General features: G+C 36.9%; 1 protein-coding gene across 1 annotated transcript in view; it reads left to right on the top strand.

Moving 5' to 3' along the window:
* CLSTN2 (calsyntenin 2) overlaps positions 1-15711 on the top strand; it is a 338323-nt gene that overhangs the window by 135119 nt on the left and 187493 nt on the right. The window contains exon 2 of the mRNA XM_051782235.1: positions 318-440. Coding sequence (XP_051638195.1) covers positions 318-440 — 123 coding nt within the window. The remainder of the gene's footprint in view (positions 1-317; positions 441-15711) is intronic.

Below are 15711 nucleotides of genomic sequence, written 5' to 3'. Positions count from 1 at the left end.
TTTCTTCTAAAGTGTCTGCCCCTAATTATGTCTGACAATTGAGAACACATTAAAAAGACTTTGAAAATTGTGTTTTGCTTTTGGTGTCTTAATTGGAGGGATGTTTGTGTTTTTCTTGTCAGTGAATTACTGTACAATACACGTCACTTTGTTTTGGTATTTGAATGTTTATGAAGTACTTTGGGCTTTTTTTAGTGGCTTTTGAGTGATAACATTGATATTGGGCATATGGTAAATAATTTCTCTTTAAAAATAAAATGAGCTAAATGCATGTAAAACACAAACCAAATTAATTAGGCGTGTTTTTTCTCTTCCAGTGAACAAACACAAACCCTGGATTGAGACATCTTACCACGGAATCATAACTGAGAACAATGACACTGTAATTTTGGATCCTCCCCTCGTTGCTTTGGACAAAGATGCACCTGTTCCCTTTGCAGGTAGGAATATACACTGGCAGCAGCACTTGAGCTTATGGATTGTAGTATGAATTTATTAGCATTTTAAGGATGGGATTTGCAGTGCAGAGATGATGTAATTTGAAGGACGTGTGAAGGTTGTGTAAAGGCTGTGTCTGAGTACTCAGGACCTGACCATTGGCCCACAGACCTTGAAATGAGGTGTCTCTTACAATGGATGTGTCTGCTCATTTGTTTCAAGACAAAAGAGATTATTAACAGCATAATACAGCAGGCTTCCACTATTGACACATTTTTTAATAAAACACAATATTTCTGTAATTAAATTTGAATTTCCCATTATAGAAATGAGTCATTATAGTTGCTTAAAGTAACAATACATAGTTAATTTTGTTCAGGAACAACAGCCCCTGCTTTCTCTCTTCTTATTCTTCTCCTTGACTGTGGAAAAACTGTGTGACAAATATTTAAAGTTGCTCAAATCATGTGTTACTGTGTGAGTACTTCATAACTGCCAAGGCTTGGACAGAAATTTTAATGGTGTTTTTGAAGATTTTTGCTCAGGTTGCTGCATGATAGATGTGTGTCGTACGGAAGTTTTCATCTGTGTTAAGTCTATTTTTCCTGACACTTATTCTGTCATATTATGGAGTTCCTTAAGCAGAATAGAGTACTTTTGCATGTGAAGTAGGTTTTCTTTTAAATTCCCTGTTCCATTTTCTTCTTTTTGAAGAAGAAGGAGAATAGTGAGGCTTGACAGCTGTTTTGAAGATCCTCAAAAGATGCAGTTGTCAAAAACATGCTATTGCCTAAGAGTGTCCCTCATATAAGGAAAGGGACTAGTAAGATAAGGATCCTTGTTCTTATGGAGTACAGTCATGCTCAGTAAGCAGCAAGTCCAAGTGCTTGGCCCAAACAGCATTTTACAGCATCATGAAAGAACTGTTATTAGACATTTTCCCCCAAAAGCACCTACTGGCATCAATCCATACCCTGCCAAAGAGGGATTCACAAATGTTTTTTATATAATGAACTGCAATTTAATATCAAGATTTGTTTGTGAGTCATAGTGCCCCATGGTTCTTTGTTGCACAGAACCCTTTTCTTTCTCATCCACTGGGGATGTTCAGTGGAGGGAACTCTACGTAGTCAGAGGTAAAAGCCTCAAACAGCTTGTGCATATTGGTACAGCAACCTTGGTATGAAACCCTTTTGTCTGCTGATCCCTTCCCGTGGCACAGAGTTATTTGCTAATAGATGCATAATCAGTGTCCATTCAAACACAAACAGCCAGCCCTGAACTGGGAGGTGCTAATTAAAATCAAAGCAGGGTCACTTCATACAAAGATGTGCAGGATAAGGTGTCCTAAATTAGTTATTACTTTTTGTAGCTGAGGAAAAATGCTTGTTTCCAAGTTATTTTTGAATGATAAGCAGTATTCTGTATTGTATTTGAGACCACTTCTATGTTATATTGGTGACTTCCACATGTGTGTGCAATTCATTCTTCCAAATGTTTGTGTTGAACAATAATATAAATTTAGATGAAACCCTTGCTAAACTAAACCTATCTGTGAAATCTTCAGGTACAGCTATTTAGGAATGAAGATTGATTCCTAGTGAAAAGATGCCCTTTTCATTTTATTTTTTTAAATTTTTCTATTACTAAGGATGTTCTTTTGCTTCTTTTGCTTGCATTCCCCTGGGATCCTTAAAGGAACGATAATCATGCTGTTTTCACTGACACTGCAAACTGTGCTGACTGGGAATTTGGTAGCCTAATTATTTTCTTCACTTTTTACATTGGGAGAATCAACACGTTTTTCATTAAGCAGTGATTTACTTTTCATGTAGAAAATCTTCCTTTGAAGTACTGAACTTAGACTGGCTTATGTGATTACATTAGACAGTATTTTAATTTATCTTTGTTTATTGATTTGAATTATTTATAATAAAAGAAGTGTCTAGGTGGGAAAATACTTCCTGTGTATTCCTTGATATTAATGATTCATCTCCAGATAATATGGTACATTTGGCATAGTGATCTGCAATAATAAAGTACTGATTGAACCCTTAATTCCCTTGAAGCACCTGGATTCCCTACATGTTTGGAAAAACATGTGCTTCTTTTTAAACACTCTTGCCTTTTTAAATTGTTGGAGGAATTTGTTGTTTCTCTTTTAATTTCTGCTTTAGTATCATGTAGTTTTATTTGGTTTCATAATATCATTAATTTTATTGTAGGTTTTTTATGGAAAATTCAGTTTCTCTAGTGTATTTAGTGGGAGAAAGCTGAAATAGATACAGCTACAACATTAACAATATTCAGTAGTTGTACATTTAATAGTGAGGTAACGTGGTGTATCTTCTATGGCCATATTTTGTTTAACTGTTGAAAAACTTTTTGTACAGTATAATATATCAGTCTTCCATTGTAACAGAATCAGAGCTCCAGCAGTTCCTTTACCATCACTCTGTTAATATTTTCAGTATTTTGTCCAAATATTGCAGAAGAAAAGAGATATAGTATTTAGAAACATTTTGCATTTTTGTTGTTTTTGTTTTTTTTAATAGGCCCAGATTCAACAATATATCAGGGCAGGTTTTGGTTTCTGCTGAGATATCTACTTAGATCTCCTTGAACAAATGAGTCCCTCCAACAAACCAAAACAAAACCCAAATCCCAAACCAACCAACCAAACCCCAACCCAGCTGCTGTATATCTTTTCCCTTTGCACATGTGCTTCACTTCTACGGAAACAAAATGGAACTAACAAGAAGCACATCAAGATAACCATGAGGTTGATGTTCCTGGGGGATACCTGAATATATACCTGGATGTTATGTGGACAGATGTTATGTGGATCTCTCTACTTTTCTTAGTTTACTCTCTTTTAAGTGCTCCTCTTCCATCTGGGACAGGTTTAGGGAAATTTACAGTGTTTATCATTGAAAGATATGACAGGTCATGGTAGGTGAAATGCATATTTAGATTGTACATTTACTATTATTTGTAGTTATTTATTCCATATTTTTATCTTGCTAGTGAGGGTGTAGTCCTTTTGGATCCATGCTTAACTTGTGGAAGGAAGGGTAGGGAGTCCTTATGTTTATGGCCAAGGCAGGAGATCTCCAGCAAGGAGGAGCACTAATCTCAAACCAGAAAGTCTGGCATGTCAAAATGAGTGCTCAGGGGCCTCACTGGAGACTTTGAGTCTCACTGAGGCTTTGTCTCCAAATAATCTGCATTGTACTTTGGGAACCACAGTGAGGGATATCTGCAGATGGCCTGGCACTGTGCTCCCCAGCCCTGTTGATTGCCCTGGTGCACAAGTAGTTTATGCATTTCATATTTTTCACCTGAGCAAACAATCTTTCACCAAATAACCCCTTTGTTATTAAGCACAACAGCAGAACTGAGTTATTAAGACACATTTTTATTCAGTGATTCTTATCTGCCCTTAGTGCTTTCAGTTGTTTTCCATACCCATTTTCCTATTCCTGTTTTTTTAATTTAAATGTTTCTTGTGGCATAGACCTTCTCTAAACTGTAAACAGTATTTTCTTTTTCTCTTACGGAAACTTTAATGTTTTTCCCTGTACCTGTGCTTTTTTCATCACCATGGCTACTAAAGTAAGTCTGTCAACCCCTTCTAGTAGGATACACATTATGGTGCACATCAAACCCAAGTGGTCACAAGAGAAAATTATTACAATCTGCCCTTTTTTTCCCACCTCTGTATAATTTTTAACATCAAGGATGATGACAGGAGAAAAAGGAATCTTCTATGCAGTTACCTTCTCAAAAGGGCTGTGTTTCCAGGAAGGACTAAGGAGAGACTTACAGGACTATATGTGCCTGTGAAAATGCTGGCTGTCAAATGTGATCATTTCTTAAGGCCTATTTCATAACTGGAGCATGAAGTCTTTCGCAAGATTGCAATAAATGGTTTTTTGTGTCTCTTTATCTTATGAATTTATTGTGAATAATTGAAGTATATGTAAAAATCAGCATGGTATAAACGTACCCACTTTCTCTTCTCCATGCAAGTATATTTTTCAGTCGCCTGGTTTTGAAGGAAAGCTTGAAAAAGTACCATTGTAAGCTTGTAAGTGTGAGAAGGAATAACAGTTTTTCCATATTTCAATTTTTCAAGTACTGACCTGGAAAGGATTTTCACACACTGGTGTTGACATACAACTGATCTTTAAAATAATTAGACTCACCGCAGTAGCCTGGAGCCTTTTGCAGGGTATCACAGGCATTTCCCCATCCCCTCCCAACCTCCTTGGTCAACACCCCCCCTCCAAAACCTAAAGAAAATTTCACAAAAAAACCTGAAGAAATTGCAGGCATTGTATAGGTGCAGTATGGGCTTATTATCTCAGTTAGGGAAATCCATCAGAGGAATCTCTCTTGAAAAACATATAATAAAATGCACCCAAAAGAAGGAATGTGACTTCAATTAATCTTACACCAACCTGCAGGCTCAGCCATATAACAGTCAGCTCACATTCTGGTGAAGAGGCTGGTAATCACTTCAAGGATTTGACTTTCAGGCTTAGGGGTGGTTTGGCTGGAAACAAGGTGAGATCCACTAAATCAATTTGACAGCATTCTGTTTCTGTGATAGCAAGAACCCTCACAAAATGCTGCAAGATTACGGAAGGCTTTTGGAAAGGACAGCTATCTGCATTTCAATAAGAGCAACAACATTTCCTCAGCAATGTTGTGCAAAAATAGATCTGAAAGAAACTTCAGGATGCTTCCAGTCCATCCTCCTGCCCAAGGCAGGACCCTTTATTCCTGTGTCATTCCTGATGAATAGTTTTCTGTACTAATCTTAAAGATCTGTAGTGACAGAGATGCAACAGCTTCCCTGGGCGATCTGTTCCACACTTCACCATGCTCACTGATTTTCAGGATGTTTAGTCCGAACTTTCTGTACTGCAGTTTTTGCCCATTAGTTTTAGTCCTATCCACAATAGCTAGGCAGAGCAGAGGAGCAGAGTATTCCCATTTCTTTTTTTCTCTAAGCAATTTTTTATATTTCTCTCTAAAAGCACTGTGAGCATCTTAAGCAGCATGGGGTGGGGTGGGGGGGCTTCTGCTATCTGATACAGACCTGAAGCACAGAAATAAGGGGAAACTTTCAGAACAATGAGGTGATGGATGCTCTTTCTTACCTTGAACTCATCTCTGTGTCACCATTTTCAGACTTGCATTTGAGTGCAATGTGTTAATGTTAAGCTGGATAATTCAACCAGTGAGTTGGGCCCACTATGTCTTAAGCTACTTTTATGCTCTTGATAAATTTGTAGATAGTCTTTTTAAGCGAGGTCAGATGTTCCTGCCTCCACAGAGACAAATCATCTGTGTCTCAGAAGCAGTTGCAGATGGAGTCCCAGTCTCTGGCTGTATTTTGGCTCTGCTGAAACCACTAGAGAGAATAAGGAGACAATAAAACCTAGCCAAGGAGGATGTCAGAATATTCACTAAACCACAAGCTGCAACCACAAGCTCTCTCAGATCATCTTTGTTATTTTAGCAGTTCAGAGGACTGTGTATTCCCAGCTGCACCACGGCAAATCCAGTAGTTGTCAGTCCACTTACACCCAGGGGCTGAAAACAAAATCCCATTTCTCTGTTTCAAACTGTGAAGCTGTCTGGCCTTCCCATTTGTTTATTTGCATTGATAAGCAGTGGCATTAATAACAGAAGCTATCTATTTGGCACATAATTTTGATACAGAAATTATTTTAAAATTGTGATTCTGAATATTATAATTTCAAACTCACTGTCAACCAGACTTAAAACATGCTGTCAGTTTATGATGCCCAGAATTAATTGGTGTTAAATATTTCTCTGTGAAAACTATGCATGATCAAAAAATCTGAACTTCAAGTGAAGCCATGGAGTATTGCAGTTTTTTCTAAAAATTTTTTTAATAATTTTTTGACTTCTGTTTTTGAAGTTTACATTTATTAATGTAGCTTAATTAGTTAAGGATGTAACCTTCAAAGGCAAAAAAGAATCTCTTCATAGTGATCCTACCCTAAGGAAAAATAAAAGATTGTCAATATCACAATCAGGTCCAGAGATGCTGCTTTTGGTCTAGGGGGTGCTGCTCCTTGTCCAGTAAAGGTAGAGTGATACACGCTCAAGTTTCAGATTTAGAATGCACCAAAAAATCAGTCACTTTGACAGTGACCTCTGTTGGTTTGTCCCTGAAGTTCAGAGATGAGGGATTTGGGGTTTTGGTTATTTTTTGTTCTTGAAGTTTCATGTAAGTTTGATTATTTTTCTTAGTCGCTTTTACAGTGGTGAAATAATAATAGGCAACATCAATGTCTCCAAAGGAGACTAAAGGTTCGAGGATTCAGGCTGTTCTAATGGAGCTTTTAGGAGCTGTTAAGTGGTCTGTCATTGCAGGAGTAATTGGTTAGGAAGAAAATGAGACCTAAATGCCTGGAGAGTGAATGAAAGTTGCTTTTGGCAGGTTAAATGAATAATGAATGGGAACATTGAAATAAACTTTATTACACCTAAATATGTTAAATTACTTGAAGCTAGAAAGAAAGAAAAGTAGCATAATCACCTAATTCCAGTCTGATAATCACTTGGACTTTAAGACTATTTATGGAAAATACTGATTTGAAATAAATTGGAAGTGGTTTTGAGTAATTTTCTTTATAAATAAGATGTGATCTTTTGACAAATAGGGCAGGATTTTACTGTGGATATGCAAACTTGCACAATAGGACTGGGTCAGAATCTGGCACGAACTGTAATAAATAAGCATTTAAGTAAAACACTGTTTTGTTAAAACAAGTTAGAACTGATGTTACCAGGAAAATAGTGTGAGTTAATAAACTTCTGGGCTGTTCAGAATACTAGATATAAACCTAAGTGGGAAGTACTGGAATTGCTAAGCCTATAGGTCCAAAAATTGGTAGCTGCTATTTTGCTCTGACTATGGATGTAGATTTTGTCTCACACTCTTTCTTTGAAAATAATGAAGCCTTTCTGTCTGAGTACCATTGCTTTTAGTTAAAAAGTACACTGTGAACAATGTGCTTGAATCTGCAGTGGAAATTTGAAGTCATTTATTTCAATGAACTGCCTTTGTTACCTGTTTATTTTCAGGAACACATTTTAAAAGCTGCAGAAAATAATTTATTTTGTTGAGACACTATTTTAACAATTTTTTTTTCTCTGCCATGGAATGTTTTGGAGTGAATTAAGTCTGTAACTTGCTTTGAGATGTTATTTTTGCTATGCAGTTAAGCGAGGAATCTACTCTTCTCAGCTGTTCTCTAAAATCAGAGAAGTTTCCTTAATGACTTTAAATTCTGAACGTTAGAGGAAGAACGGCAAAGGAAATGTATCTGTTTGGAGATAAAAAGGATGAGGAATAGTTCTCTTACTCTGGTTTGAGTGATACATTGAGGGCTGCCTTAGGTTTGAACAGGCTCATATGTTAAAATAAGTGCTCACCAAATAGGTGTGAGCAGGTGAAAAATGTAAAGCTTCTGTAGTTAGACCTCATCATTAAACTTGCAGTGGATATCATAACTGCCTCAGTTTTTACAATTTCAGGTAGAATAAACATTTTCAAACATTTATTGATATAAATGAAACTATTTTAAAAATCATGCCAGCGAGAATAACTGCAAGGCATGAAGATGGACAGGGAATAGGTTGAAACAAGCAAGAATGATACCCCTGGTACAATTTTTCATTTTGCATAGTTTGATTCTCTTCATTATTGGATATCCAAGAAGCAGTAAACTTGACCTGTTCATTTTTGCATTCAAAAGTATGTCAACCTGAGAATTCCTTAGCTGTGCCCATCTTTACTTCCAGTATTACAGTAACATAAAGGTCTCTCAGAGGGAGGGCTGAAAGAAGTAGTGAGAGGGCTCAAGGAAGGAATAAACAACTGAGTCAAATGATGCAAATTCCCCTCTTATATCTGTCTTCACGCTTTCATCCTTTCCATGGTCTCTCCATTAATTCAGTGATGTCTATCTCTTTACATAAATATTTCCTTTTATGTGTGTGTTCCTGTGTTGTCATGTTCTTAGGTGAATGATAATGAATGTTATAATAGATTGCTTGTAAAGGCATGAAGCATTATTTATACAGACTTAGAAAAATAATTTACAATACTATGAAGTGTTAAAAAATAGATTATAATACCATGAAGTGTTAGTAACGTAACAAATGAACTTGAAATTTTCACCACTTAAAAGTTTACTGCAATAAAATTGGCACCACAGGATTCCAGTTTGCTTTAAAAATAAAATCAAAAGGCTTTGAAATGTATTCCTAAGAATGGACCTACTTGAGTCAGTGTAAGGAGCAGGGACATGTCACTTGTCTGTAATGGTTTCTAAATAATAAAAACATTTTAAAAGAACAACCTAAATAGATAACTATTTAATTTTTAGTTTCTTATGCTTATTGGCCAATGATTCTCTTGTGGAAATAATAGTTAAGAAACTTTTCTTTAAACCTGCTGTTTTTCACTCCCAACTGAAAAAAAAAAGTTATTTTTCTGGATTAGAACAGATACTCTCAATAGCCTCAAAGTGCTGTTGATCCCTTTGCTTGCTAGGGCAGCCTTAAAAACGTATGTGATGCTACTTTCACGAAGCAAAACTGGGAAGGAGAATATAAAGAATTCAAACTCTGGACAGGTGGTTTAGGTCATTGATTTTCTACTCAATTGTCCTGTTTCTGGCTGTGTGAAATGGGTCAAACCAATTTGTTTTCCTGATCTGTGGTTTCCTCCACTGTCCTTTTTCTTGTGTGTTTAGATTGTATAAAGAAAAAAATCTTGTAAGTGCTTTTATCTCAATGATCACAGAGCCCTGAACAGTCTCTGAGTGCAGCACCAAGCACAAGGAGGATTTGCTACTGTCAGCTGTTGCTGTCTTCTGTTCCATAATCTTTTGTGAAATAGGTGTGTAGTATGTTTTTAGTAGGTGTAACAATTGGATTAGTGTGGGTGTTGAACCTGAGTGAACAGTTGTACCAGAGATGCCCATCAGTGTGGTTACACAGCTCTGTGTCTGTCACAGCTGCCAGCTGCTCAGGCAGATGCATTACTGAGGCACAGCAGAGACAGGAAGAGAAACTCTTGGCAAACAGTGGAGTGGGGAAGTGTATTCTTACAAAAACGTTGAAGACTGCTGAGATAGGGTGCATTGTGGAGAAGTGTTTTAAGTTGTTGGTTCTCAAAATTAAAAAATAATTTCTTGAGGGTTTAGTCTTGGGGTTCTGTTTTGCGAAGAAGAAATTAAATATGTCCTGTTTTGTACTAAAAATGCGGAACAAATTAGATATACTTATTGTTGAATAGATCTGTGTTTGTTCTTGGCCATTATGGATTTAATATCAAGAAATAAAATACCCAATTGTTTATGATGATAACAGATGATGTAAAGAACCAAGTATTTTCTTAATCACGTTGCATGTGTAGGGAAATGTCACAGGGCTGTTGTGAATGGTACCGATCCCACTGAGATACAGTGAGGCAGCAAGGAGAACTGAGAGAAATGCTTTAAAAATTGACTGGGTTTTCTGAGGAGACATATTAAGAACAACAGGGCTAATAAAATATCTAGGTTTTGGTTGGCTTTCATTCCATGCAATTTTGTTAAAGCAGGCTTCAAGGGACTTAAAAAAATTAATTGCCTACATTTTAAGATATCTGCAAATCCAGAGAGGCTGGATTGTTTTGGTATAGCTACATTGTGTGGAAACACCAGACACAGCCAAGTGTATCTGGTATATTCGGTTGTCAGGATCCTTATTTCAGCTATTACACAGTCACATATACTCTTGCTGCACTGGGTATGAGAATCACAGAATTACAGAATGCTTTGGGTTGGAAGGGACCCTAAAGGTAATCTCATTCCATCCCCTGCCATGGGCAGGGACACCTTCCACTCGCCCTATTCTCTTCACTCTCAAGTAGTACAGCTATGTACAATACACTAAAAAAATGGAGACTTATAAAATATTAGTTATGAATAAAAATCCTTAATACCAGTGGTTTAACTTCACGTGACTGCTAAACCATGAATGTTCTTTATGTGTTTTGTGCCCCTATAAAAATCAGAAGAAAGTACATTGAAGACAGCTGACAGCAGAGTGACTCGTGCAGTTCACTCTTAGGGCAAAATGACCACATGGTATTGAGTGAACACCCTGGCAGGGATTCACACCCAGAGTGAATTATCTTGTACAGCAGTTCTGGATTGACTGTAATCACATAACAGTCATCAGAGGCCACATGTCTCTTGTGAACCTTGACAGCATATAAGTACTCGTTTAGTTGTCATTGTCCCAGTGGTTTTTAGAGTGTATTAAAAATGAGTAGACACTAATATCAGACCTCTCAGTAATATGGCAGCTTATGAGAGATGAAATTAATGGTTAAACATGTTAAAATATTTTCAATGCAATCTTTAAATAAATAGTTGAATACTACTTTAAGAAGAACCTATATTATCTGGAATTGAATCATTTGGGAAATTTGTCTATCAGTGGGACTTAATTTTCTGGTTAACTGTCATTGTGTGAAAATTTTGGTTATGCAAGAGATTGGTAGGGATTCAAACTTATCATGCTGTTGGACATCTGTCTTTGTTTCATGTTAAATGCAATATATTAATTTACTCTTAATTTTAAATAGCTTTTTACAGGAAAGATTTTATTACAAGATATAATGGACTTTTTACTGCACATAATCTCCCTTCTGACCTTTTATGTTCTATTGATCTTGTTGTGGTTTCACCTGGCAGGCAGCTGAACACCACACAGCTTTTCCTGCATTCCCCCACCCCAATGGGACTGGGGAGAGAATCAGGGAAAACATGGAGAATTCGTGGGTTGAGCTAAAGACAGTTTAAAGGAACAGAAAAGGAAAGAAAATAATAACAGAATTAGAATATCCAAGTGATAACCAATGATAGTTCATAAGCTGCAGCCCCTGGCCATCTTTCCCCCTGGTTTATACACATACAGTATGGAATATCCCTTTGGCCAGTTTGGCATGTTCTTTGTCCCATGTTAAATAGTATAAAACTTTCTTTTAAAGGTGTCCTGCCGCAGTGACACCCAGATGTCATCTAAGTGCCTGTTGCTCTGGATTACTGGTTAAAAAATTACACTGTAAAAGTTCCAAAGGATATGAATCTGCATGCTGGCTAGGAGTATCAGATCTAATACATTTATAATTGAAAACACAGTCTCAAGCAAAAAGAATGGCGCAATTAGAAATACCTAACCTTATTCCAGCTATCTGGAGAATCTCTTAGGATCAACACTGATTGGGTTCTTTGCCAGTGACACTGGGCTAGTGCATAGGAATTTTGTTCAGTGATTCAGAAACAACCTTTTCATTTAAAAGTGAAGCCTGATGCTTTTGTATTAAATGGACCAAGTCTTTGTCTTATTTTACATGTTCTCTGCTGTCAGGATGACTCCTGTTTCTCAGACTGAAAGGCAGTGCAGAGAGGACAGTGGAGACAATGTAAGATGTTTTTGCTTTGTTGCCTCCTTCATCACGAGGGGGATGACAATCAGAACAAAAAGAGTTCAGAAGTTTTTGAGAAAATTGAATATATCATTTGCTGAGTCTTTTGCACTATTTCAAGATCTGCCACCTCACAAGCTCTACAGAGCCCTCATTATCATCTGCTCCTGCCATGATGGCAAATTCGAGTTGCCCAGCTAATTGGCTCAGGCATGTTTAATTTAGGAGGACACAGTGGTGTGTTTAAATGATGTGAAATCACCAACCAATACTCTCTAAACAGCTTCAGTCATCTTCCTGATGCCCTGATCCTTTTCTTTGGATAGCTACATGGTCTCACTCGGATTCTTGCTCTCTTTCCAGCCCCTCTGGGTCCCACCACACTCCCAATATCTTGTTTCAGTCTAATGGATTGTAAATTGATTTGTTTGTTGTGCCCTTCCATGACCCTGAATTTGAGGCATTCTGTTCTTAGTGAAAACCCATGGAGGCACGAATAGGTAAAATATAGGTAGGTATGTTATAGACATTTAGGATGCACATGATTTTAAAATTTCTGTGCCTGTAATAGCATCTTTTGGACACAATTAACCAGCACATGCCTGTTATATACACACACTTGTATTACACTACTTCTGTAATAAACTCATTCGCATCACAGAACAATTCCCTCAGTTATAGCATTGTCTCTTCTGTGAAGATTAGAAAATAATACAAAGATTGAGAGAAAAAGAACTAGCTCTTCTAAGTGATAACTGTTACTTGTTTGAAAGTGACTCCAGTGTGCCAATTAGCAAGGTAAGATAACTACAGCAAAACAGACTTACATTACCTTTGAAAATGTGAGTTGAATTTTTAAGTTTCTGATTTGTTCCTTAATTTTTAAAAATCATGACGGACTATAACTTACTTGCTTTTTAGATTAGTTTTAAAACAAGAGGAAAATAGTTTGGATTCACAAATGAGAGCAATTACCAACCTATTATAGAAATTAATCTTCATAGGCAAACTATATTTAAATTTAACTCATTAATTTAGAATTATTAATTAAATTTAAATTTAATTCAGGCATTTAAAATTAACTTATTTCTGCTATATGACGAAGAAATTTAAGTAACTGTTATTCTGCAGCAGTGGATATAATAACCACAGTGTGTCAGGCCCAGAGTGTTTTGTTGGAAAGTTTGAGTCAGGTGGGTCACTTTTTAACCAGCCGCTCAAAAAGTTTTTGAAAGGTGCATTGGTACTTGATTGATTTGTTAGTACATGTGACAGATTTGATGGATATTTCTGATGAGACTTCAGCTCCTCACTGATGCTTGCCTTGGAGAGCTTCCAGGTGTGCTAATGAAAAAAGCCATGAATGAAGGCAGGAAGAGCTAACGTGGTATTTGATGTGGAATCCAGAGCACAGAAATCAAATGCTCTGTAACACTATAATGAATAGGCATGCCAGAACTGAAAGGATGACAGTAATTTAGCATCAGCTTCTAGGTGGTTTTGGACTAGAACACGGTATTTAGGACAGCAAAGCTTCTGCATCCCAACTGGCAACTCCACTGGAGCCGAGAGCTGTGTTTCTGTGTGGCCTCTTCTCCCAGGGCTTCACCTCTGCAGCGTTTCACTAAAACTATAGGTAGGCCAAAGGGCAAAATTATGCAGCTCTGTTGACTTAAATGAATGTTTATCCATTTATGCTGTCCTTATTTGTGGCAACTGGCTGTTCTGTGGGAACTGCCTGCTCGGAACAGCATCATGAAAGGCAGCGGAAATGGTGTGCAGTGAGGGAGAAATCATATGCGATGAAAAGCCCCATACGCTTTGTATAAAATTTTTGATTAAAAAGTCCCCCCTTGAATCGAATTTGACCCAGCTGTTGCCATCTGTCAGATTCTCAATGCCCTTTACAACAAACAATGTTGTTGATCTCAGTCCAATCTCTCTAGGGCTGTGCTGCTATAGGACATGCCACATATGGCAGATTATCAGTGTCACTGGAGAAGCCAAAGGCTGCTGGGTATGGGGCTGAAAACACAGCTGATGTACTGAAAACAAAATAGTCTTATGCTTTAATCTGCAAGATTTAAGTAGAAGGCACTGCCTACTGATCACTGGAAAGTGTGCTTTTATATGTGCATGTGATAGCACAGCAGAAAAATGACAGCTTTCTCTGAGTCCCTGTGTAATCTGTTTGTTGTTATGGTTTTACAGGTAAAAGTAAACTTGGTTAGAACTTTTCTTGCCAATGACTGTGGCTTTGGGCAGAATTAGATACAGAAATAACCCCCCCCATGCTGATTTATTTTTTAGTTTTTATTTCAATATGATGTTATATTCACAGAAGAGAAGAAATAAACTGCTCAGGGATGAACACTTCCGTGTGTGTCTGTCCTAATGCTGTAACTAGGCAGGTGTAGAGGTGGTGACCTAACTTCCTAAGAGTTGAAAAACAAAAAAAGAACAACTTCTCAGAACAGCAAGAGAATTTTTAGAATAAGAAAACTAATAATAACTCTGAAAGCATATTTAAAGGTTGCAAATAAACTCTATAAAAACTAGAAAGCTATAGACCATCTTAAAATATGGTGGTGTTTTAATTGTTTTCACTGATTTTAAACTGATTCACCATAGGAAGGTTTGCTAAGGTTTGAAATAACACTGGGTCAAAGGCATTGGATGACTGGGTGAAGCATCTGGAGCCATAGGCTGTTTACATTTTGGGATTTTTAATGATCACCTTCTAGGAGGACAACACTGCCATGAGGAAGCCAAGGCAGTAAAGTTTTCATTGTAATTTAGCTGAATGGGAATTATCAGTAATACTTTGCCCACAGTGCAATTTCTGTGTGAATTAGTCTGCAATCCTCAGTAAGAGACTGAAGTACAACTACTTTGTTTAAAATAGCATACAGCTTCCTAGGCCAGTTTTTGAAATTGCTCTACTGAAGATGAAAGTAGTTCTTATGCTCACCCTTGAGAATGACTCTTAATCAGAGAAGATACTGACTTTAAATTGCAAGTCCAAACCATACATAAATAATACCAACTTTTTATTAAGTCATTCTGGGACGCTTTTATTATGAAAATATGAGATTTTGAACTCTGTTCCTATAATAAACATGGAAAAATCCAAACCTCAGAAGGCAAGTGAAAGCAGATTTAAAACTGGGCATTCAGCTTTGAATAAAAAAAGAGAAAACTGAGTCATCGTTATTCCTAAAACTAATGGGAAATAAGCTGTACTGATCTTGGCTTATAATTAATTTTTGAGATTGATAAATCAGTAGGTAAACTCTGGGAAAGAGTAGCCTGAATACACAGAAGGAAAGACATGCTGAACGCTTCAGGTAGTTTTGTGAATGTTATAATATTTATTCCGAGTTTGTCTTCATCTGTGTAAAATTTTCAGAATTTTTGCATTGAGAGAATTACTATAATTCAGTATAATTTGTTGAAAACTGTATCTCATGTGTGATATTGCACTGTGCTTTTCTGCTTTTTGAATGCACCGAAGCTGCTTTGCGGTGCTGGGTTTTGAGTTTACACTTGAGTAAAACCAGACTTTTTAAGAGGTTTCCACTGGCCAGAATTGATCAATTTTTTATCAGGCAACCAAAATAAGTAACTTATCACACTTCAGGAGAGTGCACAGAGCATAAAACTAGGGCACAGGAATTAATATTTCAGTATTCTGCACTTAAGCCATTACGTGCTGTTTTGCTGATGACAATGGAAACAACTTA

The sequence above is a fragment of the Manacus candei genome, unplaced genomic scaffold (assembly GCF_025592945.1).
Source record: "Manacus candei isolate 608988 ecotype Guabito, Panama unplaced genomic scaffold, ASM2559294v1 h1tg000015l, whole genome shotgun sequence".
NCBI lineage: Eukaryota > Metazoa > Chordata > Aves > Passeriformes > Pipridae > Manacus > Manacus candei.
Note: the sequence above shows the minus strand (reverse complement) of the source record. Positions and strands in the feature narration are given on the sequence as shown.